Source organism: Capricornis sumatraensis, chromosome 6 (genome assembly GCF_032405125.1).
Source record: "Capricornis sumatraensis isolate serow.1 chromosome 6, serow.2, whole genome shotgun sequence".
In the NCBI taxonomy this organism is placed as follows: Eukaryota; Metazoa; Chordata; class Mammalia; order Artiodactyla; family Bovidae; genus Capricornis; species Capricornis sumatraensis.
In genome coordinates, this window is record NC_091074.1 from 94,469,082 (window position 1) to 94,495,908 (window position 26,827).

Genomic DNA, 26,827 nt, shown 5'->3' on the forward strand with positions numbered 1-26,827 from the left:
TAGGTCAAGTATGGCTTCTATTACATATTCTTGGGCTTTTCTCGTGACTCAGAAGGTAAAGAATCTGCCTGCAATGTGGGAGACCTGGGTTTGATCCCTGGGTTAGGAAGATCCCCTGGAGGAAGGGCCAGTATTCTTACCTGGAGAATCCCCATGGACAGAGGAGCCTGGCAGGCTATATATAGCACATGGGGTCGCACAGAGTCGGACACAACTGAACGACTAAGCACATTACATATTCTTGCTTTTTTAGTTTGTTTTTTGTTTTTTACAATGCCTTAAAATGTGAAAAATATTTGTGGCTTGTGAGTTGTACCAAAAATAAGCTGTGGGCGGGATTTCCCTGGCAGGGCATGGTCTGCCACCTCCCTGCTAATACATCCTGGGGCCCTGAGTGTCTGGCGGCCCCTTGCGCCTTCCATCCTCTGAGGAAAGCCCGGCTGTGTCTATTGTGACCGCATTCCACGCCTGTTCTAGAAGCCTGGCAGGGGCTGGCCGCCTGGGAGAGGCAGACAGCTGTGGACGCCATGGAGGCCCTGGGTGCGGTACTGTCCTGCCCCGTGTGCATGGAGCTGTTTACGCCCCCCGTGCTCCTCCTCTCCTGCTCCCACAACTTCTGCAAACAGTGCCTGGAGCTGATCTTGGTGGGCCAGAACTGCACCCACGCCAACGGACAGTTCTGCTGCCCAGTGTGTAGGAAAGTAAGAGAGGCCTGGGGCCCTTCTGCTGCTGACACAGCAAATTTCTTTCTGGTGGACACATCTTTGAATCTATGTGATAAAACAGCTAAGGTTATTTGGCCTGCAAAAGGAAGACTGGCCAGAACTCACATCTGTGAAGGGTTATCAGCAGATTTCTGATAAATGGCAATCCACTCCAGTATTCTTGCCTGGAGAATCCCATGGACAGAGGAGCCTGGTGGGCTACTGCTCATGGGGTCACAAAGAGTTGGACATGACTGAGTGACTAAGCACATCAGTGGATTTTGCGGGGAGCAGGCTTAGAAGACATGGTGGGACCCAGACAGGAGCTACAGGAAGATATGCACTGTGGTTTAATATTAGAAGGTTCTAACGGAACCACCAAGAGATAAAATACACCGGCTTTCACTTATTCAGTATGTGCTGGGGTAGGGGGATATTTTCAAGCACCTGCTAGGGGCCTTGTCACTGTGCCAGGATCCCAGGGATACAGAGATGACAAGACACATCCTTGTAGGAGCCAGTGGCTCTCTATACAGTGAGAGGCCCTGCACTGGAGACACAAAGGACTGCAGAGGAGCTGACAGCTGGGGAGAGACCACAAAGCAGCGCAGATGAAGACAGGATAGCAGATACCAAGGGCCTAAAGGGGGGCCTGCAGCCAGGTTGCTTGGAGTTGGTTAGTAAATAAGAAGGCTTTGGTGTGGGGTTGTGGGAGCTGCCAGGAAACTTAGGGCATCCATTAGGAGGGCAGGTCAGGGCATGTTGAAGGAGGTCTTACATGTCATGCGAAAGGCTTTCTTTGCATGCTGTCCTGTAAGCAGTGGGCCCAGGAGAAATGTTTAACCTGGAAAAGGTCGTATAGCACTGGTGTTGAAACTGTACTGTTATCTGCATATGTATTCTCATGGAAACTTGTTGGACAATGACTTCTGCGGTGTTTCTCTCCCCAGGTGGCATGTAAGTACTGTGACTGGTGTTTCTCCAGGTCCTTTGGGTATTTGTGAAAGGAAGGAAGAAAATATAAAATGAATGGATTGCAGTAAGGGGGAAGTTATGTAGGGTTCTGTGTCAGTAGGAACGGAGGGTGGGCTGATTGGAGAGACAGGTGCCGGCTCTCCAATGGTTATCAACTGAATATGGGGGCTGGGGTGCCAGTGAGGAGGTTGTATGTGTATAGAGCTGCGGGGGCAGCAGTTCAAAAACACCAGATGCTTAGATTTACTTATGTTTTCATTTTGTACCAATGGCTAGTCTGGGGTTTAAACGCAGGATCGGCCCCTCTAAAGATGATTTTTTTTTCTCTTCCCAGAGGGACCAGGGAAATTCTGAGCAGGGTGTAATCCCTTTAGAAATGGCATGCTGGCTGAGGAGGGCTGAGCAGCCCAGCTCCTCGGTCTAGAGAGAGGGACAATCTTGGAAAAAAAATATGCTAACATTTACTGTATCAGAATTATGGGCAAGATAATCTCTAAATTTAAGACTGCCCACTTTATGGAGCCCACTCCCCAAGCTTAAGTAGGCACTTTTTTTCAAAGAAGTAAGTGAAAATTCACTGTAACAATAATGATAATAATTCTTTTAATGCATATTCCCAAATAGGAATCTAAGCATTTATAGAGAGAATGGGCTGGATTTCTATTTGCAGATAATGAAACCGAGGCTGAAAATTCAAGTCACGATGTTTAAGTTCACCCACCTCTTTTTTCCCTCGAGGTATAAAATACACACAGTAAAGTGTGTGATGCACACATCTCAGGTATTTGTTGTTGTTTAGTTGCTAAACTGAGGACATCTGAGGTACACTTTATCCCAATAAAGCACATATATATATTTCCATATAAGCCCCACCTGGACCAACCTCTAGAACATTTCCTTCACCCCATATGCTTCCCCCCAAGACACACGCACAAGAGACTGTTAAGACTTCTTTTACCATGGGTTAGTTTTTGCACAAGAGACAACTGGGTCCAAGAAGGGTTTAGATTGTCTGGTTGGAAATCAGTGGCTATAGCTAGCACATTGGTTGTTTGGCATCTATTCCCCTCTCTAGTATATAAACCCCTGAGGGTAGGGCCAGGTGCACTGTCCTGTTCACTATCACATTCCCAGCATCGTAGGTGCTTAATGAAAGTTTATTAAACAAGTGGAACTTAAGGTTATTGACAGATGAGTGGACTGTGATGGAACCTCATGGTAGCATGTAGCCTTGGCTTTTTTTTTCCTTGTTATTATTTGGATATGACAGCACTAACAGATCAGGAGATGATTGCCATTGAAAAATAGCTTGTAACTCATAGACCCCAAGAGGAGGGGCCACACCGCATCACAGTAGGCCACATGCGGAAATCAGAGTGGGTCAGGAAACAGGGGGATGGCGAAATGTGGACAAGAAAGACTTTTGTTTCGGTTTCTGCAGGAAGAAAACCGGTAAGGTACGGTGAGAAGGCTTAAGACTGGCCAGCTTGAATAATTTCAGCGGCCTCTGGGACTCGGGGTTGCCCCTAGATATCTAGTATCTGGCCCTGAATGGCTAGGGCAGCCGGTAGGGGAACAGCAAATACAAAGGAGGTGGTTGGGGTGTGGAGCCCAGATTTGTCAGTTTGCATGTAAAATGCATGCCCCTAGGTGAATCCTTTACTGTCTCGAGGAACTGGCTAGCCCATGGGAAGGGTCTCATCCCAAGCCCCAGATGCCAGAACATCAGGACAGAGTAGATAAAAGCTAATATGCTTTGGTCTTCAATGCTTAATTTAGGCATCTTCTTGAGACTCCAGTCATGCTCTCCTCTTTCACCCCAAGGAGATTTATTCCTTCCTTCTCTGTGCTCCTCTATACATCCAACCACACAGTCCTTCATGAAGGTCTGTCTTCCCACTGGCCTGAGTGTCCCCAGGAGACAGAGCAGGTGCTAACCAAGACTCACAAGGTCAAAGAAGGCAGGTTCCTGCTCCATCTGATGGAGTCTGTGATGACTGTCTCTGTAGACAGTGCACTTACTTGCTCAGGTGAGAGTGCTTTGGAGCAGGAGATATTCTACAGGAATGAGGAGTCTTCACAGTCATTTCCTTTTGAAAGCCTGGAGGGGTGGCCTGGGCCGTCTTCCCGCTCACTGGTGTTTATGTGCAGGAAGGGCGGTGTCTCATCCTTCCCCATAACGATGTCATAGTTGATGATGGGAATTTGCCACAAGCTCATGCCGATTCTGTGTTTTAGGTTATTTATTTGAGGGGAAGGGGAACAAATGGATTGCAGAGGAACATCCTGGCTGAAAACATACTGGAGAAGTTTAAGGAAGAACTTGAGACGCTTCACACCAAGGAGCAAAATCAACTTGCTCAGACATGTGAAAAGCATGGAGAAAGTGTGAATCTGGTATTCAATCACACTTTTAATTTTATTTTATTCTTGCTTAGCTACCCAATCTGTCAAATTAATCAGCAACCTATTGTTGAAATCAGATATTTGCTCGGGAGTATAGTAGAGGATTATTTTCCAGACAAATGCACATACCAACGCTACCTTCGTTCTTAGTGATGGAGTCCAGGGTTTGGTGCGTGTGTGTGTGTTTGTGTGTGGTATTCAGTCAGGCAAACTGCAGCAAGATTTAAGGGGCCACAAATAGACAGGCTCACATAGTTACAAAGAAGTTGCACGATAGTCAGATCTATGAGAATTTAGCTACCCATGATCAGTCAGATAGAGAGGCTAGGGTAAGATGGGACCAGGAACCTGCCATTCCTCCTTTAGGCCATATGCCATTTGGAGAGCTGTGTATGACTCTGATGTTTAATCTTAAGCATGAGTTTTTGATACAACATGCCATATGAACTCTTTACTGTACTTTGTATGATGCTATACATGTTATACGTTTATACACACATGTCTACAGTGTGATTTAAATAAAACCATGTGTACCCCACTCTAATTCCATGTTCCCCAGCTAAGAGATCTTCACAGGTAATTTGACACATGTAATCTATGGTCTCCATGTCAGATATAACTCAGATATGAATCAGACATAACACCACTTTAGCTTTCATTCTTCACAGTCAGCAAAGCCTGTACACAACCTTGAGCCTGTTTGATTTCCCCAACAACCCTGGAGGGATAGAATGAGGCAGTTTCCATGTTTCACAGACTGTGCAGCACCAACCACCAGGTTTAGGTTGCTTTGATAATGGTCAGGGATGAACTAAGTTAGTGATTTCCTTGGAGAAGGTCAAAAGTTTTCCTGAGTCTTTATAATCAGCTCTAGCTTGAAGCTCTGCAGCCAACTCCTAAAGCATAGACAGAGCTCTGAGAAAGGGCTTCATAGCTCCAGGGCCCCCAGCACTTTGGGGCAGAATATCCACGGTCTGTCCTCAGAGGGCAGGGCTTCTTTGCGAGTCGCTGCCCTCAGCCACTTTCCCGGGCTGTTCTGAGCTCCACCAGCTTCTGCTCCATTTCTTCCAGCCACCCCTCCTCATGCAAGGACAGAAATGGCATGTTTGGGGCAGGCTAGCTCAGGCCACTAAGAGCACCCAAGATAATACAATGTGATTTGGTTTTCTTTTTGAATTCCGCCTTTAAAAATTAGTTTCATTTATCACAAATTCTCAATGGTTCTGTCTCACCCTCAGCAGTAACCTCCCTTTCTGAGATTCCAAGTTTTCACTAGTAAGTTTTCATTTCATTCATAAGGTTTCATTCCAAGGCTCCCATTAGCCAAGTGAAAGGGCCAGCAGGACAGTGAGGGTCCTACTCAATCCCTTTCATCTAAAATAGGCCCAGTTTATCTTGAGCCTGTAGCAGGGTCAACTTTGTTGAGGTCCTTATGATATTATCAGTAGCTACCATGTGTATAATGTCTGTCAAGTGCCAGATGGCATACCAAGCATGTTCCATGCATCATATTTAATCTTTATAACAGCCCTTGGCTTGGCCAAGTGGAAATGACTTTGCTTCTAACTCCAGTTCTATCCCTTCATGGCAGTGTGTCCTTGGGCAAATCATTTAACAACGTGGAGACTTACCAGCTTTCTCACCTGTAAAATGGACACAATACTATCCAAATCAAAGGGTCATTATGAGGAGGCCAAGAAATACCAAGTGTGGTATGTGCTTACTAAATTACCATTCAAACATCCTAGTACTACCACCATCTCTGTCTTCCATACATCAAGCCTCCTGTGCAATTGACTTTTGATACCTGCTTAAGAATACATTCAGAATGTCAGTAGCCTGAGGTTAGAGAAGGTTCTGAGTGTGTAGGACTGGAACAAGAAGGGAAATAAGTGTCATTGACTTTTCTGTTGTCAATCAGATGTGCCTAAGTGATGAAGAACCAATATGTGGAATATGCAAGCTCTTTGGGGACCACAAGTCTCACCCAGTAGCCAAGATTTCTGATGCCTATGCAGAGAGGAAAGTGAACTTTGCCAAGGATATTCAGCTGGTGCTGCAGAAATCTGAGAGCGCAGCACAGGCAGTACGGGTATGGCTCATATGGCTCATGTCTTTTCTCCAACAGCAGGGTAATGTTTGGCTTCCATTCAAATGATTGCTGTTCTCTTGAGGACACTACATTGACAAAAGCAGTATTTAAATATGAGGGAGAAATTCTCTAGAGAGTGAGTCTCCTTAAGTGTGTTCTGAAATATGTCAATTTTTGAAATGTGCATGTTGAGAAATGGTTGAATTCTGTTTGCTTGAAGGGATTCCAAAATGATCATTTAATGGTCATTTTACTCTTTGGGGCTTCCCTGGTGGCTCAGCTGGTAAAGAATCCACCTACAGTGTGAGAGACCTGGGTTCTGTCTCTGAGTTGGGAAGATCCCCTGGAGAAGGGAATGACTACTCATACCAGTATTCGGGCCTGGAGGAGTCTATGAACAGTATAGTCCATGGGTCGCAAAGAGTCAGACATGATTGAGTGACTTTCACTTCACTTTGCTCTTTTAAGATGACTAAGTAAAGAAAAAAAAAAAGATGACTAAGTAAGATGCATCCTAGCTTTTATGGTATATTTTCCTTATTTTATGACTTTCCCCTGTCCCCCCAAAATTAGATATTAGGAATCAATCTCTGGATACATTTGTCAAAAGAACAAAATTTTCTAAGTCACACACACACACACACACACACACACACACACACACTCACACACACACACACACACACACACACACACACACACACAGGAGACTAGATAGTCTTTGAGAAACAAATTCTAAACTTTAGCTTTTGTAGAGAAGGGCCATCTGCAGAATGGCCAAGGCAGAGGCTGCTGGGGACTGGGCCACAGTAGCCACCTAACATTTGGCATTGTAGGTTGAGTCTCTGGAAACAGAAGCTGAGACCGAGTTTGCGGCACAAGATATCCAAGACTGCCAGCTGTAAGAGTAGGAGGAGGTAGATGAAACAGAGGAGAAGGCAAACTACGCCATGGGCCTGACAAGCAATGCCCGATCCAGCTTTGCCCATCAGAGTACCCTACGTTGCGTTGCAATGGGCAGGCATGTAGGTCCTTCTGCTCAGCCTCCAAATGTAGGCTGATGTGGGAAGGGCACAGCAATCCCGAAGGATCTGACACCTAGAGGCTGGTCATATCTCGACAGGCAGCAAGTCCTCTCTGGAAAGGGGGATTGGAGCAGAATATCTCTGTCTATCACGGCTGACTTTTATAGATTTTCTTCTAAGTACCAAATATTGGTTAAAATTGGATTTTTATTATTTCCTCACCTGGCCCAGATAGAGTAACAAAGTCTGAATTTATTCTCCCTTCTGGAAAAATAAAACAAAATAAAAATATATGGAACAACAGCTTTCAAGACACTGGACCTCGGGCAATAAAAGATACTAATCTCTGAGAGACAGGATATACACAAGATTAGCTCTACAATGCTACAACTTACTGCCTTGAGAGAGCTTGAAAGGGTGGAAAGAGGGAGGCCAAGTAAAACCTGGCAGATTCATTGAGTTTAGGAGATGGAACTGAGCCTCTGGGGAGGTCAAGACATTTCAAGTGCATAAGACAGAGTCCAGAGAAGAGAGCACTGCACAGAGAGACAGACCAGAGATCTGCAGTCTCCTGTGAGTGTTCAGCAGAGCTCAGCACTTGTCTGTGAGAAAATTACCTCGTGCCATGAAAGGCTCCGCAGGCAAAGACTGAAGGCAGTGCTTGGAGCTCAAACAGAATCAGAATAAAGCCTGTTCCCACTAAGACTGGAAAAACTTGTAAATCATGAGACATTGAAGTGAGTACTCAGGAAGTCTTAGTCCCAGAATGAGCGTGGCTCCAGACTCACCTAACAAATGATGAAGCGAAAGTGAAAGTGTTAGTCACTCAGGGTGTGTCCGATTCTTTGCGACCCCGGGGACTATAGGCTCCTCTGTCCATGGGATTATCCAGGCAAGACCACTGGAGTGGGTAGTTATTCCCTTCTCCAGGTGATCTTCCCAACCCAGGGATTAAACCCAGGTCTCCTGCATTGGCAGGCAGATTCTTTACCATCTGAGCCACCAGGCAAGCAAGCGCTAAAATATCATTTTTCCCAAGTGACTTAACTGTATTCTCCCAAAATAGTATGATTTATAGGAATGTAAAAATATACAACATCAAACAAGGTAAAAAATCACAATGTATGACACCAAAGATTACCAGGCAAGCAAAGAAGCAGGAAAATATGACCCATAATGAAAATAATAATTTGTTGGTTTTTTCAGTTGCTAAATTATATTTATAATTATAATTATTGTAATTGTAGTCCATATTTCAAAAAGTTAGAAACAAGGAAGATATAAAAAAAGATTCAAATCAAATTTCTGGAGATGAGAGAAAAATACGCTAAGTGGGATTAACAGCAGGTTAGTCACTGAGAAGAAAAGCTTGGTGAAATTGAAGACATAGCAATAGAAATTACTCAAAATGAAACCCAGAGAAGAGTGAGAATTTTTTTAAAAACAGAATTACTTAGCGGGGGAACAGCTTCGTGTCCCAATATTTGAGTAATTGAAGTCCCTGAAGGACATGACAGGATGGGGGAGGACAGGAAAAATATCTTAAAAAATAATGGCCAAATATTGACCAAACTTGATGAAAACTATATATATATATATATATATATATATATGTATATATATATATATATATATAAAACACATCTAAGAAATTTGACAAATATCTAGTAAAATAAATATGGCTAAAACTATACCAGAGTACCTCATAGTCAAACTGCTGAAGCTAGTGATAAAGAGAAAATATTAACAGCACCCAAAAGGAAAACCACACACACATTTCACACAGAAGAACAAAAATAAGGATGACATCTGCTTTCTTGTTGGAAACAATCCAAGCATGAAGACAGTGGAGAAAAATCTTTAAAATATGAGTTTTAAAAAGTCAACCTAGAATTCTATATCTAGTGAAAATATCTTTCAAAATATGAAGACAAAATAACAACACTTTCTGACATGCAAAAGCTGAAAGAATTCATAACCAGCAGATTCACACTATAAGAAATGTTATAGGAAGTCCTTCAGGCAGAAGGAAAATCTGAATCTAAAAGGAATAAAGGACACCAGAAATGGCAATGAAAACCATAACTATGTAAGATTGTTTTCATATTATTTAAATCTTTCAAAACATAACTCACTGTTTTTAAAATAACAATGTAATGTGACGTTTGTTACATGTAAAAGTAAAGCACGTGACAATAGTAGCATGAGCCTAGGAGAGACGTCATGGAAGTACAGTACGATAAGGGTTTCACACTATATGTGAAGTGAGAAGAAGGTAGACTGGGATAAGTTAAAGATGTGTGCTATAAGCCCTCAAGAAAGTTGACAGTCCCTCAGTTGTGTTTGATTCTTTGCAACGCCATGGACTAAGCATGCTAGGCTCCTCTGTTTATGGGATTTCCCAGGCAAGAAGACTGGAGTGGATAGCCATTCCCTTCTCCAGGGGATCTTTCCGACCCAGGAATCAAACCTGGGTCTCCTGCATAGCAGGCAGATTCTTTACCATTTGAGCTACCAGGGAAGCCCATAAGCCCTCAAGCAACCACTAAAACAATAAAGAGTTATTGCTAATAAGCCAGCAATGGAGATAAAATAGGATTATAAAAGATACACAATTAATCCTAAAGAAGGTAGAAAGAGAGGAGGAAGGGAACAAAAACCAGATTGGACAAATAGAAGCAAATAGCAAGATGATAAAACTCAAATCTAGCCATATCAATAATCACATCAACTGAAAATGGTCTAAACACTCCAATTAAAAAGGCTTTCATCATAGTGAAAAAAATCAAGACCCAACTTGGATAGATGTGCTTTATATGAAGACACAAATAGCTTAAAAGTGAAAGAATGGAAAGAGACATGTCATGCTAACATGAGTCAAAAAAAGCCAGAGTGGCTCTATTAACATCAGGCAAAGAAGATTTCAGGCCAAATAATATTATTAATACCAAGGAGAAAGAAGGTAATTTCATTTTCATAAATGGATCAATTAATCAAGAGAATAAAAACAATCTGAAATGTTTATGCATTTAATAAGGAATCTTCAAAATATTTAAAGCAAAAACTGATAAAACTACCAGGAGAAATAGACAAATCCATAATTTTCAATATCATTTTCTTGATAACTGATAGAACAGGTATGCAGGAATTCTGCAAATATATAGTTTGAACAACACTGTTAATCAGGCCTGACTAACATTTATGGAACATTTATGTTTCCCCCCCAACAACAGCAGAACACATTCTCAAGTTCACACAGCTCACCAAGATAGACCACAAAACAAGTATCAACAAATTTAAAAGGATTGGGGGCTTTCCTGTTGGCTCACTGGTAAAGGATCCTCCTACCAATACAGGAGACATGGGTTCAATCCCAGGTCCAGGAGGATCCCACGTGCCATGGAGCAACTATGCCTGTGTGCCACAGCTATTGAACCTGTGTTCTAGAGTCTGGAAACAACAACCACTGAGCCCTTAAGCTGAAACTACTGAAGCCCACATGCCCTAGCGCCTGTACTCTGCAACAAGAGAAGCCACTGCAATGAGAACCCCATGCATTGCAACCAATAGCAGCCACCACTAACTGCAACTAGAGAAAAGTCTGCACAGCCAATAAATAAATAAATAAAATTATTTTTTAAATGTTTTTAAAAATTCAATTTATACAAAGTACATTCCCTGTTTAGTTGCTAAGTTATGCCCAACTCTTTGCAACCCCATAGACTGCAGTGCACCAGACTTTCCAGTTCTTCACTATCTCCGAGAGTTTGCTCAGACTCATGTCTTTTGAGTCAGTGATGCTATCCAACCATCTCATCCTCTGTCACCCTCTTCTCCTCCTGCCTTCTATCTTTACCAGAATCAGAGTCTTTTCTAATGAGTTGGCTCTTCTCATCAGGTGGCTAAAGTACTGGAGCTTCAGCTTCAGCGTTAGTCTTTCCAATGAATATTCAGGGTAGATTTCCATTAGGATTGATTGGTTTGATCTTGCTATCAAAGGGACTCTCAAGAGTCTTCTCCAGCACCACTGGAGAATTCAAAAGCATCAGTTCTTTGGCATTTAGCCTTTTTCATGGTTCAGTTCTCACATCTGTACATGACTACTGGAAAAACGATAGCTTTGACTACATGGACTTTCGTCAAAGCAAAGTTGTCTCTGCTTTTTAATACGCTGTCTAGGTTTGTCATAGCTTTCCTTCCAAGAAGCAAGTGTCTTTTAATTTCATGGCTGCGGTTACCATCCACAGTGATTTTGGAGCCCAAGAAAATACAACCTGTTACTGTTTCCGCTTTTCCCCCTTCTATTTGCTGTGAAATGATGGGACTGGATGCCATGATCCTAGTTTTTCAAATGTTAAGTTTCTCTGATGACAACAGAATTAAATTAGAAATGAATAACATAAAGAATTTTGGAAATTAAATAACGTGTATTGATAAACTCATAGGTCAAAGAAAAACCAAAATGGAGATTATAAAGTATTTTGCACTGGATAAAAATGAAAGCAAAGCATATTAGTATCATGGGGTGCCACTAAAGCAGCACTTAGTGGGAAATTTAAATTAGAAAATAATAAGACGGTATTACTAATCTCAGCTCCCACCTTAGGAAAGTGCAAAAAGAAAGAGTGAAGTAATCCAAGTAAACAGCATAAAAGAAATAATAAAGACAGAGCAGAAAAAAATGAGCTAGAAAACCAAAAACAATAGAGAAAATAAAACCAAAAACTAGTTCTTCAAGATCAACAGAATTAAACTTCTAGCCAGACTACTCAAGGAAATAGAGATAGCAAGAGGAGAGAGAACATTATTTACCAAAACCAGGAATAAGAGAGGTAACATCACTACAAATTCTATAGGTATTTAAAATACAATAGTCAACTCTATGTTTAATGTTAAACTGCTCACAGGTTTTAAAGCCTTCCTTTTCCCTCTCCCCCTTCTGATCAAAATCTGGAAAAGCTGATAAGCAAACCTAAGTGCTTCCTTCTTTGGCACCTGCAGGATTTCAAACCACATAAGCCCAGCTTAGCTGTGGGAACCTTCCACAGCTCATAACCACCATAAAAATTCCAAACCAATCTGCTTTCTTGCTGTCTAAAGCTATTTTCAGACCTGGTTGGAAGCTGCCCTGTTCTCCTCCAGAAAGCTTCATTATGTAATAGCCCTTTTCATCACATCTTTGTTTGTGTGGTGACATCATCACTCTTCAGGTTTCTGAGAAGTGGCTCCAACAGATAATAAGGGACAATTGCAAACAATTTTATGGCAATAAACTTGACAATTTAGATTAAATTCTGTGAAAGACACAAATGATCAAAATTCTCCCAGAAGAAATGCTATAATAGCCATTTATCTGTTAAAGAAGTTAAATTTGTAGTTAAAAACTTGCTTGCATTAAAAACTCCAAGCCCATATAGGTTTGTTGATGATTCGACCAAACATTTAAGGAAGAAGCAATAACAAATATACACAAACTTCCAGAAAATTAAAGAAATGGAAATTTGTCCCAACTCTTTCTATAGGACCAGGGTTATCCTGAAGTCAGAACCAGGCAAAGAAAATTACAACCAATACCTTTTATGAACACTGATGTAATAATTCACTTAAAATTTTGTAGATCATATCCAAAAATATATGAGAGGCCTAATACATTACGAGCAAAAGGGGTTTTTTTCTCCAGAATACAGTGATAACATTCAAAACACAAGCAATGTAATTCACTATAATAACAAAAGAAAAATGAAAAATCATATGATTTCAGTAGACAAAATACTTTTTTGAAAGAATTCAATATTAATTTGATAAAACTAAGCAATCTAGTAATATCTCAGATGCTCTGGTTCTCAGAGGCCAAACTGATTGTCCAAAAACTTAATTCAGTTCTGACACTAACCATCTATAGTTAATAAAGTTAAGGGCTATCCTATAAGACTGCCCTCACTTCAGACTTGCGACTGGAATCCTGTATTTCTGACTAACTGGCTATAAACTTGGGTTTCCTACAACCCCCTTTTCAGGTTGATGATTCATTAGAATGATTCACAAATCTCAGGAAAGCACTTTACTGCTTGTACCTCTTTATTATAAGGATATAAATCAGCAACAGCTAAACAGAAAAGATACACAGGGCAAGGTAAGAGGGGTGGGGTATTTAGAGGGGTAGCTCGCATGACTTCTCCGCGTGTCCTGTCCTCCCAGCATAACAAAGTGTTCACTAACTGGAAGCTCCCTGAACCCTTTCTAAAGGGGTTTTTGAGGAGATTCCATTATGTAGGGCTGCTGCTGCTGCTAAGTTGCTTCAGTCGTATCCGATTCTGTGACACCCCATAGACGGCAGCCTACCAGGCTCCTCTGTCCATGGAATTCTCCAGGCAAGAATACTGGAGTGGGTTGCCATTTCCTTCCCCAGTTATGTAGGGCATGATGATCAAATCATTGGCCATTGGTGATTGAACTCAATCTCTAATCCCTCTCCTCTTCTCAGAGTTTTATACCGCCAGTTGAGAGCAGGGCTGAAATCCAGAGTTTGAGGGTAGGGCTAAAACCCAGAGATTGAGGGGAGGGCTGAAAGTTCCAACTCTTCAGTCATGTTTGGTCTTTCTGGCAACCAAGATCCATCCTGAAGCTATCTAGGGACCCACCAAGAGTCACCTAATTAGTATCATCTCATATATTTTTGAAAAAGGCTTATTATGAATAACAAAATCTATACCTATCACTCAGGAAATTCCAAGAATTTTATGAGCTTTGTACCAGGAACCAGGGACAAAGGCCATATATTTCCCATTATACCACAACATAGAAGATAATAAAAGGCATCTGTGAAAACCTGCAACTAACATCATGCTTAATCTTGCAACACTGAATATTCACCCCCAACAAGATCAGAAATAAGACAATGATATTGTTCTCATTACTGCAATTTAACATCGTACTGGAGTTCTAACCAGTACAACTAGGCAAGAAAAGTAAAAGCATTCAGATATGAAAGGAAGAAGCAAAATGATATAACTATTGCTGAGAGAAATTAAGGGGATCTGTTAGTAAATAAATGGAGGAATATATATACTCTTCATGCATAGCAAAACTCAATGTTATTGACATGTCAGTTCTACCCAAATACTTCAACAGATTTCATGCAATCGCAATTAACATCCCAGCATACTTTTTTTTTTTTTTTAATGACTGGGTGATTCTAAAGCTCATGTGGAAAAGCAAAGGTTATAGAGTAACCAAAACAATTTGAAATAAAGTTGTAGGGTTAACTCTACCTGAATTCAACAATTAATCTAAAACTCTGGTAATCGAAAGAGCATGGTATTGGCATAAAGACAGACAAATAAAACAATGGAACAAAATAAAGAATCCAGAAACAAATCTGTACACATATAGAACCTGAGTTTTGACAAAACTGCAAAAGCAATGCAGTGGAGAAAGACTAGCCTCTTCAACAAATGGTACTGGAACAATTGAAAATTTGTATGCAGCAACAGCAACAAAGAAAGAAAGAAAAGGGAGGAAAAGAAAAACAAAACTTCATCCATCCTTCACAGTATATGCAAAAATTAATCCTACATAGACAGTAGACCTGTATATAACAACTAAAACCACACAATGTGTAGAAGAAAACATAGGAAAAAATATCTCTGTAAAAATACATCTGATAAAAGATAAAGAATATATAAAAAACTCTCAAAACTCAACAATAAGAAAACAAATAGCTTGGGGACTTCCCTGGAAGTCCAGGAGTTAAGACTCCACGTTCCCAATATAGAGAGCACAGGTTCAATCCCTGATCAGGGAACTAAGATCCTGCATGGCTCAGAGTGTGGCCAAAAAAAAAAAGGAAGAAAAGAAAAGAAACAAATCAGTTAAAATAGGCAAAATATTAGCATAGACTTTTCACCAAATGAGCTATGCAGATGGCAAACAGTACATGAAAATATTCTCAGTTATTAGGGAAATGCAAATGAAAACCACAATGAGATACAGCTACATACCTATCTGAAATGAGAGACCAAGTGTTTGTGTGGATGTAGGAGACTCTTGGTAAGGAACTCTCATACAGTGCTGCTGGGAATGTAAAATAGTACAAACACTTTGGGAAACAATTCGGTAATTTTTTAAAAAGTTAAATAACTGGTTCAGCTCTTCCACTTCTAGGTTTCAAAACCCAAGAGAAAAGAAAATATATTAAAGTAATTGCAGTTTTGCATTGTTGAAATTTGCTGTTTGATATTGGAATACATTCTTAAATAAATGTGGTTATTTTATACATCATTTTAATGCAGACCTAAATCAAATCCCTTACAATTATACAGTGGAAGTGACAAATTGATTCAAGGGATTAGATCTGATAGACACAGTGCCTGAAGAACTATGGACGGAGGTTCATGACATTGCACAGGAGGCAGTGATCAAGACCATCCCCAAGAAAAAGAAATGCAAAAAGGCAAAATGGTTGTCTGATGAGGCCTTACAAACAGCTGAGAAAATAAGAGAAGCTAAAGGCAAAGGAGAAAAGGAAAGATATACCCATTTGATTCTTCAGTGATCAGTGCAAAGAAATAGAGGAAAACAATAGAATGGGAAAGACTAGGGATCTCTTCAAGAAAATTAGAGATACCAAGGGAACATTTCATGCAAAGATGGGCTCGATAAAGGACAGAAATGGTATGGACCTAACAGAAGCAGAAGATATTAAGAAGAGGTGGCAAGAATACACAGAAGAACTGTACAAAAAATATCTTTACGACCCAGATAACCACAATGGTGTGATCACTCACCTAGAGCCAGACATCCTGGAATGCGAAGTCAAGCGGGCCTTAGGAAGCATCACTACGAACAAAGCTAGTGGAGGTGATGGAATTCCAGTTGAGCTATTTCAAATCCTGAAAGATGATGCTGTGAAAGTGCTGCACTCAATGTGCCAGCACATTTGAAAAACTCAGCAGTGGCCACAGGACTGGAAAATGTCAGTTTTCATTCCAATCCCAAAGAAAGGCAATGCCAAAGAATGCTCAAACTACCACACAATTGCACTTATCTCACACACTAGCAAAGTAATGCTCAAAATTCTCCAAGCCAGGCTTTAGCAATACGTGAACCGTGACATTCCAGATGTTCAAGCTGGTTTTAGAAAAGGCAGAGGAACCAGAGATCAAATTGCCAACATCCACTGGATCATTGAAAAAGAAGAGAGTTCCAGAAAAACATCTGTTTCTGCTTTATTGACTAAGCCAAAGCCTCTGACTGTGTGCATCACAACAAACTGTGGAAAATTCTTAATGCAATGGGAATACCAGACGACCACCTGACCTGCCTCCTGAGAAATCTGTATGCAGATCAAGAAGCAATAGAACCGGACATGGAACAACAGACTGCTTCCAAATTGGGAAAGGAGTACGTCAAGGCTGTATATTGTCACTCTGCTTATTGTACTATTATATTGTACTACTGTGAGCCACGGTGACATATATGAGACCTATAGAAGCATTTATCAATAGAATGGAAGAGTCTCTTCATCCTATGGAAGATGAATTTGTTAAGTGCCTACTACATGCTGGTCTGGTGTCAGGCACACTATGTCCATCATCTCATTTAGTTCTCTGAGCACCCATGCTCTCCTTTGCTCAAGGCAGGAATCTAAGATGCAGGACTATTCAGATGTAAGAGCCCCCAAGCACACTTGGGGGCTGCCTGGCCTCACCGTCTGAGCGCGTCTACACTGTTTCCCCTACACTCCTTCCCCCCGGAGGGGAGACCTGATCACAGAGCTGATGCAGAGCTGAGGCTGACAGGATGAGCTGTAGGACAGGCCGACCAGACAGGGGAAGGGCACTGTAGGCCATGGAGAGTCCAGAGTAAAAGACCTTGACTTTTTCTAGCAAGATCACAATGGATGGTTTGTGATTTCATTCCCTTCAAAATATTCAGGTAACTCCTTCCACTTGAGTATTCTTTTAGTAAGGGTGTACATTTGATTGTAATAGAAATTCACAAGCTGTAGTTTTTTAAAAAATTAGAGATTCATTTATTTTTTAACTTAATGAAATGTCCATAGGTAGAAAGTCAAGAATGCCAACTTAGTGGCCTCTGGATGCTCCACCCTCTTCTCTCAGCTTTGCCATTCGTGCTCCTGTCAGCACAAGGTTACCAGGAGCCTACTCCATGGGGCACTGACCCCAGGTCCTGGCAGGAGAAAGGGGAAGGATCAAGACTTGTTCCAGAAGCATCTGTCTACTTTTAGGCAGCTTTCCCAGAAGCCGCACCCAATAACTCAGACTTCTGCTTCTGTTGCACGCCTTGTCACCCCGAACTACAAGGAAAGCAGGAAATGAATGTAAGTATTTTTAGCTGCCCACACATCACGGGCTGGAAGAATCAGGGTTCTTTGGTAGAAAAGAGTTGAAAAAAGGGTAGTAGGTTAGCAGCTAGCAGTGGGCACCACTCCTAAGGAGTTCTTGGTTCAGTAGAGGAGAAGAGGCAATGCCATGAACCAGGTGCCCAGGCCTGAATGCTGAAGGTCTTTCCTAAGAAATGTTCATGCTGCCTCCACAGGACATGGAGAAGCTCATCAGGGAACTCTCTACCAGCGCCACTGACACACTGGCCATGATCGACGCCATTGGAGACAGCCTGCTCAGTGGCATCAAATGTCGGATTGCCACCTTGAAAAAGCAACTGCAGAGTGAGCACTGCTCCAAGCTGGAGAAGTTACAGGTGGTTGCCCGGGAACTTGAAGCCCCCCGAGAGCTTTACCAGCAGATGAAGATGCTCCTGCAGCATCATGCTAACGCAGTGCAATTTCTCCACGAGCATAAAAGGCTCAAGGGGGAGATGGAGAGACTTGTGGAGGGCAGTGTGTCTCTACCAGTCCCCGCCAAGGACACTATTTCCATCAGGCGCTATTTTCAACAGCTCGTTAGAGGAATAGACATCACTGCCTTTGCCCTCCCTGAGACTGACCAAGTGCCGGCCAGCATGGCTGGGCTCCAAGAGGCCTGGCAGGCAGGCTGTGCCATGCAGGGCCGTCTGTCGCAACAAGTGCTTGAGGATATTTTGTGCAAGGCAGTGTCGGGCTCAGGGCCAAAACCAAATCAAGAGGCAAAGCTTCCTAGGAACCCGTCTCATGCTTACTCAGTACAAGGAAGTGAGATTGGGTCTAGAGAATCAACTGTGTAAGGTATTATTTTCGTCTCAAAATGTCAACAACTTTTATCGTTTTGTCTGTAACTTGAAAGTTGCTAGACTTTGCTTCTTAAAAAGAAACTAAAAAAATTCTACATTGTGATTTCTCTTTTGATTTTGGTCTTGTGTTGATCATCCAAAGCCTTTCTTTTTTAAATGGAAATCTGCTTTAAAAACTACTTGCTTGAAGCTCACATAGGAGGGTTTGAATCACGGGGGCTGCTGGCTTGGCAGTCGGGGTGGGTGGTGCAGGAGGTGAGTTCTTGGCACAACTGAACAGAACAGCTTTGTGTTCTGATGACTTAGTGTGCACTTTTAGCTCAATTGAGCCTCAGATAGTAGAAAGCACAATAGCAATGACTCCCCCAGAAATGAAAGCTTTGGCTAGCTCTGGACTGTGGCTTTTGTTGTTTTTCCATCACAATAAGTACAGTTTGTTGAATGCTTAGGACATAAACACTACTAGCCATTCTTACATTAATGAGTTAGTTTCATTCTCAAAATAACTGAAAAAGATGGGTTTCCTGGGAAGCTCAACTGGTAAAGAATAGGTCTGCAATGCAGGAGACCCTGGTTTGATTCCTGGTTCAGGAAGATCCCCTGGAGAAGGGATCCAGTATTCTTGGGCTTCCCTGGTGGTTCAATCGGTAAAGAATCTGCCTGCAATGTGGGAGACATGGGTTCGATCCCTGGGTTGGGTTGGGAAAATCCCCTGGAGGACGGCATGGCAACCCACTCCAGTATTCTTGCCTGGAGAAGTCCATGCACAGAGAAGCCTGGTGGGCTACAGTCCATGGGGTCGTAAAGAGTTGGATATGACTGGGCCACTAACGTACACGTACACACACACACACACACACAAAGGTGGAGGGAGGACTCTGTCCTAAGGTTGCCTCCACAGCAACTTTTGTGGACGAGAAGTGGGATCTGAGATGGCAAGGCCTCTGGTCTTTTGGGGTTGGCTACTTCAGGAACTCCAGCCATGGAAGTCTGTGGGTCTTCTCAGGACTCCAAACCTCTTCCTTTTCCTGGCCCATCTTTCTGCTGCTCCCTCTGCTTTTCATATGGTCTACTGGTTAAGGCTCTCACTTCTGGACTCCTGCTGGTAAAGTTTCTATCCTTTGAGCTCAGCCTCCACTGTGAACTGCCCTAGTCTTTGCTTGTAATTCTACACTTCAGGAGATAATAGAGCATCTACTGTGTGTACAGAGCCCTGTTCTAGAACATGGGGACACAGCTGTGAATATTCAGACAAGGTTCTTGCTGTCTTGTGGGGAGAACAAGAAAACAAGCAAGATGGGCTCAAAGTGGGCTAAAATGCCGAATGTGTTATAAAATAGAATGGTAAAAGAGTGATGGCAGGAGTTAGACTGGGTGGTCAGGAAAGATCTGGATGATCACGACTGGCTAGGTGAGGATAAGGATGAGCATTCCAGGAGGCCTGAGCAGCGATAGGTGCTGGACTCTCACAAGCATTGGGAGTAGAAAGGGAGGTTGAGGCCAGGCTGGGGTAGGGTGAAGTATGGGGACAAACTCTAATTTGAACCTAAGACTTACGACAGGCTGATCGGCATTGCCAACAAGGTCATCCCCTTGGTGTGAAAGTGAAAGTCACTCAGTCATGTCTGACTCTTTGCAACTCCATGGAGTGTCCATGAAATTTTCTAAGTCAGGATACCAGAGTGGGTAATCTTTCTGTTTTCCAGAGGACCTTCCCAACCCAGGGATCAAACCCAGGTCTCCCAAATTGCAGGCAGATTCTTTACCAGCTGAGCTGTAGAGGAAGCCCAAGAATACTGGAGTGGTCCCAAGCAAGGATTCAAATACAGCTCTTGCCACCCTTTCTCACAATAATTGTGAAGACAACCAGCTGCTTCTGTTCATCACTCAGCAGTTCCAAATCATACCCTACTATGATTTAATTGAACACACAGTCTCTGTTCAGGGGTGCCCTTGGGACACAGCAGCTAGGCCTTTGATCTGAGTTTGCTCTATTCCAAAAACTTCATGTTCTTCCCACAATATGCCCTCTCCATCTCCTAAGAATCCACACACACAATGAGAGCACACTGCATGAGCTTGCCCAGCTGGTCAGGCTGGCTTCCTATGAAAGTTTCTCCAAACTTTAGGGGCTTAAATAAGTCACATCTCTTTCAAATTAAAGCTTAAGTGGAGAGCACCCTATGGCATCAGCAGGGGGCTGGGATTTGCTTCATCAGGTTCTCCACTATATTCCATTCTACTCAGGCAGCTGGAAATCAGAAAAGCGGGGAGAGAAAGAGCAAGTCCCTCCTTTGGAGGGCAGAAGCCAGAAACTTCGTTCACATCTCAAGTCAGCACTTAGTCAGATGGTTACATCTTAGGGCACTCTAGTTCTGTTGTCACCTAAGAACCTGGTTTCTGTTTAATACAGACAAAGGAGACAAGGGTTATGGGGGACAACTACATGTTTCCGGATAACTTTTATATATTTTTTCCTGATTATGAGAGCAATTCATACTTACTGCCAAGAAGGGTGTAAAGACAATAAAGTTTGCAAGTAATCCCAGAGGTAACTGTTGTTTAAAATTTATGAGGTCATGTCATATACCTTATTACTCTCATAACAATGTAAGTCTCATAGTCTTCCTATATTGATAAATTTAGGTTTATATCACCATCATATTTATTCATGGAATGTTTAAGAGATGACCTATGATGACTGGGGAGACAACTTGATTTGTATTTATTTGATAGCTAATGAGATTGACAGTTGAACTGACAGTTTATATCCTTTGTTTATTTTTTAATGGGTCATTCACTTTTAACTACTGATTTTAAAAAAAATCCACTTTATATATTAAGGATTAACATTAACAAACACTTATATAATACCTTTATTATATAGCATTGTTCTAAGCATGTGTAAAGTTTACTCATTTAATCCTTACAATACTATAAGGTAACTGATGTTGTCATCCCCATTTTACAGATAAGAACTCGAGACAGATAGAATAAGCAATTTGGTAAATCCATAGCTGTCTACTTGGGAAGAGGTAGAATCACGGTTCAAAGTTAGCAGCCTGGTTTCAGGTCCCTGCTCCTGACCACTCAGTTCAGCTCAGTTCAGTCGCTCAGTCGTGTCCGACTCTTTGCGACCCCATGAATCCCAGCACGCCAGGCCTCCCTGTCCATCACCAACTCCTGGCATTCACTCAAACTCATGTCCATCGAGTCTGTGATGCCATCAGCCATCTCATCCTCTGTCGTCTCCTTCTGCTCCTGCCCCCAATCCCTCTCAGCATCAGAGTCCCTTCCAATGAGTCAACTCTTTGCATGAGGTGGCCAAAGTACTGGAGTTTCAGCCTCAGCATCATTCCTTCCAAAGAACACCCAGGGCTGATCTCCTTTAGAATGGACTGGTTGGATCTCCTTGCAGTCCAAGGGACTCTCAAGAGTCTTCTCCAACACCAAAGTTCAAAAGCATCAATTCTTCGGCACTCAGCTTTCTTCACAGTCCAACTCTCACATCCATACATGACCACAGGAAAAACCATAGCCTTGACTAGACGGACCTTAGTCGGCAAAGTAATGTCTCTGCTTTTGAATATACTATCTAGGTTGGTCATAACTTTTCTTCCAAGAAGTAAGCATCTTTTAATTTCATGGCTGCAGTCACCATCTGCAGTGATTTTGGAGCCCAAAAAAATAAAGTCTGACACTGTTTCCACTGTTTCCCCATCTATTTGCCATGAAGTGATGGGACCAGATGCCATGATCTTCGTTTTCTGAATGTTGAGCTTTAAGCCAACTTTTTCACTCCTCTTTCACTTTCATCAAGAAGCTTTTTAGTTCCTCTTCACTTTCTGCCATAAGGGTGGTGTCATCTGAGGTTACTGATATTTCTCCCAGCAATCTTGCTTCCAGCTTGTGCTTCTTCCAGCCCAGCGTTAATTAATGTTTGTTTGCTATGTATTATACAAAATTGTTTTTCCAATTTGTCACTTTTCTTTTAACTTTAAAGTTTGTTTGTTTGTTTTTAAACTGGGTTTTCACTCATGGACAAATCTACTAATCTTTTTCTTTATAGACTTCAGCATTGGTTGGCCTTCAAGAAATGAAGCACGGATTGGAAAGTAGAGGGTAATATAATTCTTATATACTTTTTCAAACTTACTAACCACTTGTAGGTGAACATGTGAAGAAAATGTCACTAAAGTTCATAGTGCTGTGGGGTTTGTGTAGTTGAACCCCTATCACCTTTCATCTCAAACCTGAACAACATCCTGACCTGTTTCCTTTCTGCATTTTCCTCCCACCTCAGCCTACATCATTGATACTGGTTCCATTCGACAGAATTTTTTACACTCCCAGACTCACACTTCTACTGTGCTAGATACTGGGGACAGACACGGGCGAGGACTCCCTCTCTACCGCGTAACTCCAGCCAGCCGAGTGGGCCTATGCTATTCTTTCTGAATACATCTTCTTTCTATAAGTCCTAAATCATGCTCATCTTTCAGGTCCAAGCTCAAGTTTTCCCTCTTCATTTCTTGTTCATTTCAGCCCACAAAATTAACTAAGTAACCCCTTTGGCATTTTTTGCATGCACTAAGACGAATGCTAGCATAATGCCATCTGAGATCATAAACGTAGACGCACCAGGTACATTTTTAGTACCGTTAAAAACAGTTCTGTTATCCCTGAGGATGCGTTTTGGCTTTTTAGAAGCTCCGGTACTTTGGCCACCTCATGCGAAGAGTTGACTCATTTGAAAAGACTCTGATGCTGGGAGGGATTGGGGGCAGGAGGAAAAGGGGACGACGGAGGATGAGATGGCTGGATGGCGTCACCGACTTGATGGACATGAGTTTGAGTGAACTCCGGGAGTTGGTGGACAGGGAGGCCTGGCGTGCTGCGATTCATGGGGTCGCAAAGAGTCGGACACGACTGAGTGACTGAACTGAACTGTGCACAAATTAGCAGTGAGTTAAGAGAAACAGTGAGGTCCAGGTGGTGGACTCCCAGCCATAAAGAGATCTGAAAGGGCACTCAACCAGAGCTTTCCGGAGTTTGGAAAGTTATCGGCATGGAGGAACCATCTTTTAAGCTATTATTAAGTTAGGAAAATTATGGATTACTTTGAAAAAACAAGAATCTTCAAAACCTGGGGCAACCGGCTGACAGGACTGCTTCACCTACTGGCGGGTAAACTGAGGCAAAGCGGGCCGGTCTAAGTCCTCGAGGGGAGGCGCGGAGGGGGTGACGGCGAGCGGGACAGTCTTTTGTGAATCTTGCGGTAGTGTCCTAAAGCCAGAGCGCGGCGCACCACAGCCAGGCGCGATTTCGAAAGCCACGTGACAGCACTGGTCCTTCACGAGCGAAGGGCAGAATTCTGCGCCACCACTCTCCCAGCCGTCCAATAAGAAACGGGGAGCGGCAAAGTGGGCGGGTTCCGGGCGGATCCCGCCCGCCCCTCCTCCGAAGGCCGCCCAGTGCGGGGCGGGCCCAGATGCCGCCTCCAGTGGGGTCGGGCCAGCCCAACTCGGCTGAGGCAAAAGGGCGACACACACGTCAGTCAGAAGGTTCCGCCAATGAGTTCGTGCGCTGCTCTCGAGCCCGCCCCTGCCTCGGCCTCCCGGCGCCCGCGCTGCTTTCCCTCTGGCCGCGGCGGCCCGCCCGCCCGCGCCTCCTCCATCCGGGTCCTCGTGTGCAGCTCTTGGGTGGCGGCGGGCGGCGGGCGCGAGGGCTGGGCTGTCTCCGCGGCGGGCAGCGGCAGGCGGTGGCCTCTTCCGCAAGTCTGAGGTGGGTACAGAGGCGGGACGGCGAGCGCGGGGCCGCCATTTTCCTTCTCTCGGACCCCCCCGGCGGCGGTGGGAAAACGGGAGTGTTGCGAACCGGTTGGTGGAGGCCTGAAGGGCTGGAGCGAGCTGGGCGGGCGGCTTGAGAGCAGAGGCCGCAATAGGCGGTGGCGCGGGTGGGGGATGGGCGCCGCGTGGCTTGGTCGGTCCCAACCCCCTCCGCTTCCCGCCCAGCGCCTCACGGACGGGGGGAGGGGTCATTCTTCACATTCTTCACCCCGCCCCTCCCCCAACTTCAATCAAACTTGGGTGGGGGAAGTCCCGCCCCCGCGCCTTGCTCATTGGCCAGCGTTCCCTCCCGCTATGGCGTGACTGGCTGTGGACAGCGCCAGGTCCCCTGACGTCACTTCCGCTATCAGGTTTGTGGGCAGGGGAGACCTTGGCCTTGGGGGCTGGGATGCCAGAGGGAAGGTAGGAAGTGCGGGGGAGGGCCGGGACAAGCGGGCGGGCAGGCTCTGGGCTACCTCCCTGCTGCTAATCCGCCGGCCTAACTCAGCCTCCGGTCCTGGAGCAGCTGTGCAGCCGGTCCACCCCTGCGGCCGTCCTTGGCAGTGGAGAGGGCGGGCGGGAGGAAGTGGGATCCCGGGGGGACGGGCTCATGCATGGCGACCTGGGCCCCAGCCAGCGGCCCCAGCCCTGACTTGGGGGCTGCACACCCTGGAAGCAGGTTGGCTGATACACGTTCCTGGAGGATTCCGGTGTGAGGAATGCGTAACCTTTATGTCCTTGGCTAGCAATGGCCTTCAGTCTTTTCCAACTTTTACAGTATGGCCTGGCCCCCCTGCCTCTGTGTCAGAGGTCAACGCTAAAGCTTTTTAAAATAGACTTCTCAATTTTGAGAGGGCTGGCTAATGGGAAAAGGCATTGGGCATAGTGAATGTTGAATTCTTTTAAGTAAATCAGAAGACTGGATGAGTTTTTTTTTTTTTTTTGTAACTTTACTGATGATTATTTTCTTGGCACGCAGTTGATAGAGTAAAAACCGCATTAAGCAGTCCTCATTCATTTCTGATGGCCGGAAAATCATGCACTGGTTTAAAACGTTAAATTTTAAATTGAAACGCTCAGAAAATGTAATGATTGTCCTTTGTCCAAGTTTTTCTGCTGTATGGCAGTCTGGTTCGTTTATAGTATATTCAGAAAATACATGTAGTTAAGTAACGTTTTGTAAGTTACTTCGGTGGTTTTTTGAGGGTGTTTGATTTACTATACCCAGTTAGGTAGTATTGTGAAACTTGTAAACTTTGAGAGTGGAGCGGTTATCATTAACTAGAATTTCTTGGTTTAGAGTACAGCACACTATAGATATTTGTGTGCTTTTTCTTTCAACAGCTAATAGCTTTGTTTGTAGTGGCAATTGATCAAAATGAAGAATCCTAAACCAGATTCTTCAAACTGTAGGTCCTGACTTACTGGGTTATGAAATCACGTCTGGGTGGTGGTCACAATTTTTTAAAAACAGAAAATAGTATCAATAGTTTGTTATATGAAACTGATGATTCTGTTGTATAATGTTTATTCCTTCAAAAATACTTCTCTGAAGATGAGTATCAAAAAAGTTTGGAGGACATTTCTTTTAATGGGTTTTTTTTTTTCCATTTATATCACTGGTCTTCAAGGAGTATTAAAAGTGGCCCTGATTATTTATACTTGGTGGAACATGTTCCTTTCACTTTTGTTTTCAGGAGCTAGCAATCCGTGGCCAGCATGCATTTTAATCACTTAATGTTTTTAAGTCTGGAGAGGCTTTTATTTAGACATTAAAGGCTCTTCACCCCAGAATATTAACTGATGAATGATTTTTCCATGTACATGCCCAGGTGGCGCTAGTGGTAAAGAATCTGCCTGCCAGGGCAGGAGAAAATAAGAGTCACGGGTTCGATCCTTGGGTCTGAAAGATCTCCTGGAGGAGGGCATGGCAACCCACTCCAGTATTCTTGCCTGGAGAACCCACGGACTGAGGAGGCTGATGAGCTCCATTGGATCGCAGAGAATCAGACACAACTGAAGCGACTTAGCATAGCACAGGATGAGAATAGAAGAATCTGGATCCCCAACAATGACTTGTCATCATTGTCCTAATGTGACCTTGGGTGGAGTAAAGAAGGCTTGATCACTGTATGATCTTTGACTGTGGGTGTTCTAAACATTGCACAGTCACTTAGGATAAAGAGAGAGCCACTGTTTTTTTTTTTTTTTTGCCGTATATTAAGTCTTTGAAATCCAGAGTGTCTTTTACGGTAACAGCACATCTCATTTGGAGCTAGTCACATTTCTAGTGCTCAAGAGTGACATGTGGCTACTACCACCCCAAATGGATAGTGGATTGCTTAGCTGCTCTTCAAAAATTGGCTTTCCCTAAGTGTGTTTCAGATTATCAGCTGAAAATGTTCCCTCTGTCTGTGGCCTCATCTCAAATGTGAGGCAGTTTCATCAGTTGATTTCTTAAGCTCTTTCTGGGTATAAGTTTTAAGGACTCTGAGGCAGCTGACAACTATGCTTTCATTAAGTATCACTTTTGCTTCTCTAGAAATGTTTTAAGAGATTTGGATGATTTGTTTTAACAGATATTAATGATGATGTTCTTTTAATCTG

General features: G+C 43.3%; 1 protein-coding gene across 1 annotated transcript; it reads left to right on the forward strand.

The window, feature by feature from the left end:
• Positions 1–527: 527 nt before the first annotated feature.
• On the forward strand, positions 528–18,386 carry LOC138080785 (tripartite motif-containing protein 54-like). The gene is made up of 4 exons (XM_068973637.1): positions 528–701; positions 3,918–4,076; positions 6,007–6,177; positions 17,763–18,386. Exons 1-4 carry the CDS (start codon positions 528–530, stop codon positions 18,384–18,386), a joined length of 1,128 nt encoding a protein of 375 aa, XP_068829738.1.
• Positions 18,387–26,827: the final 8,441 nt, after the last annotated feature.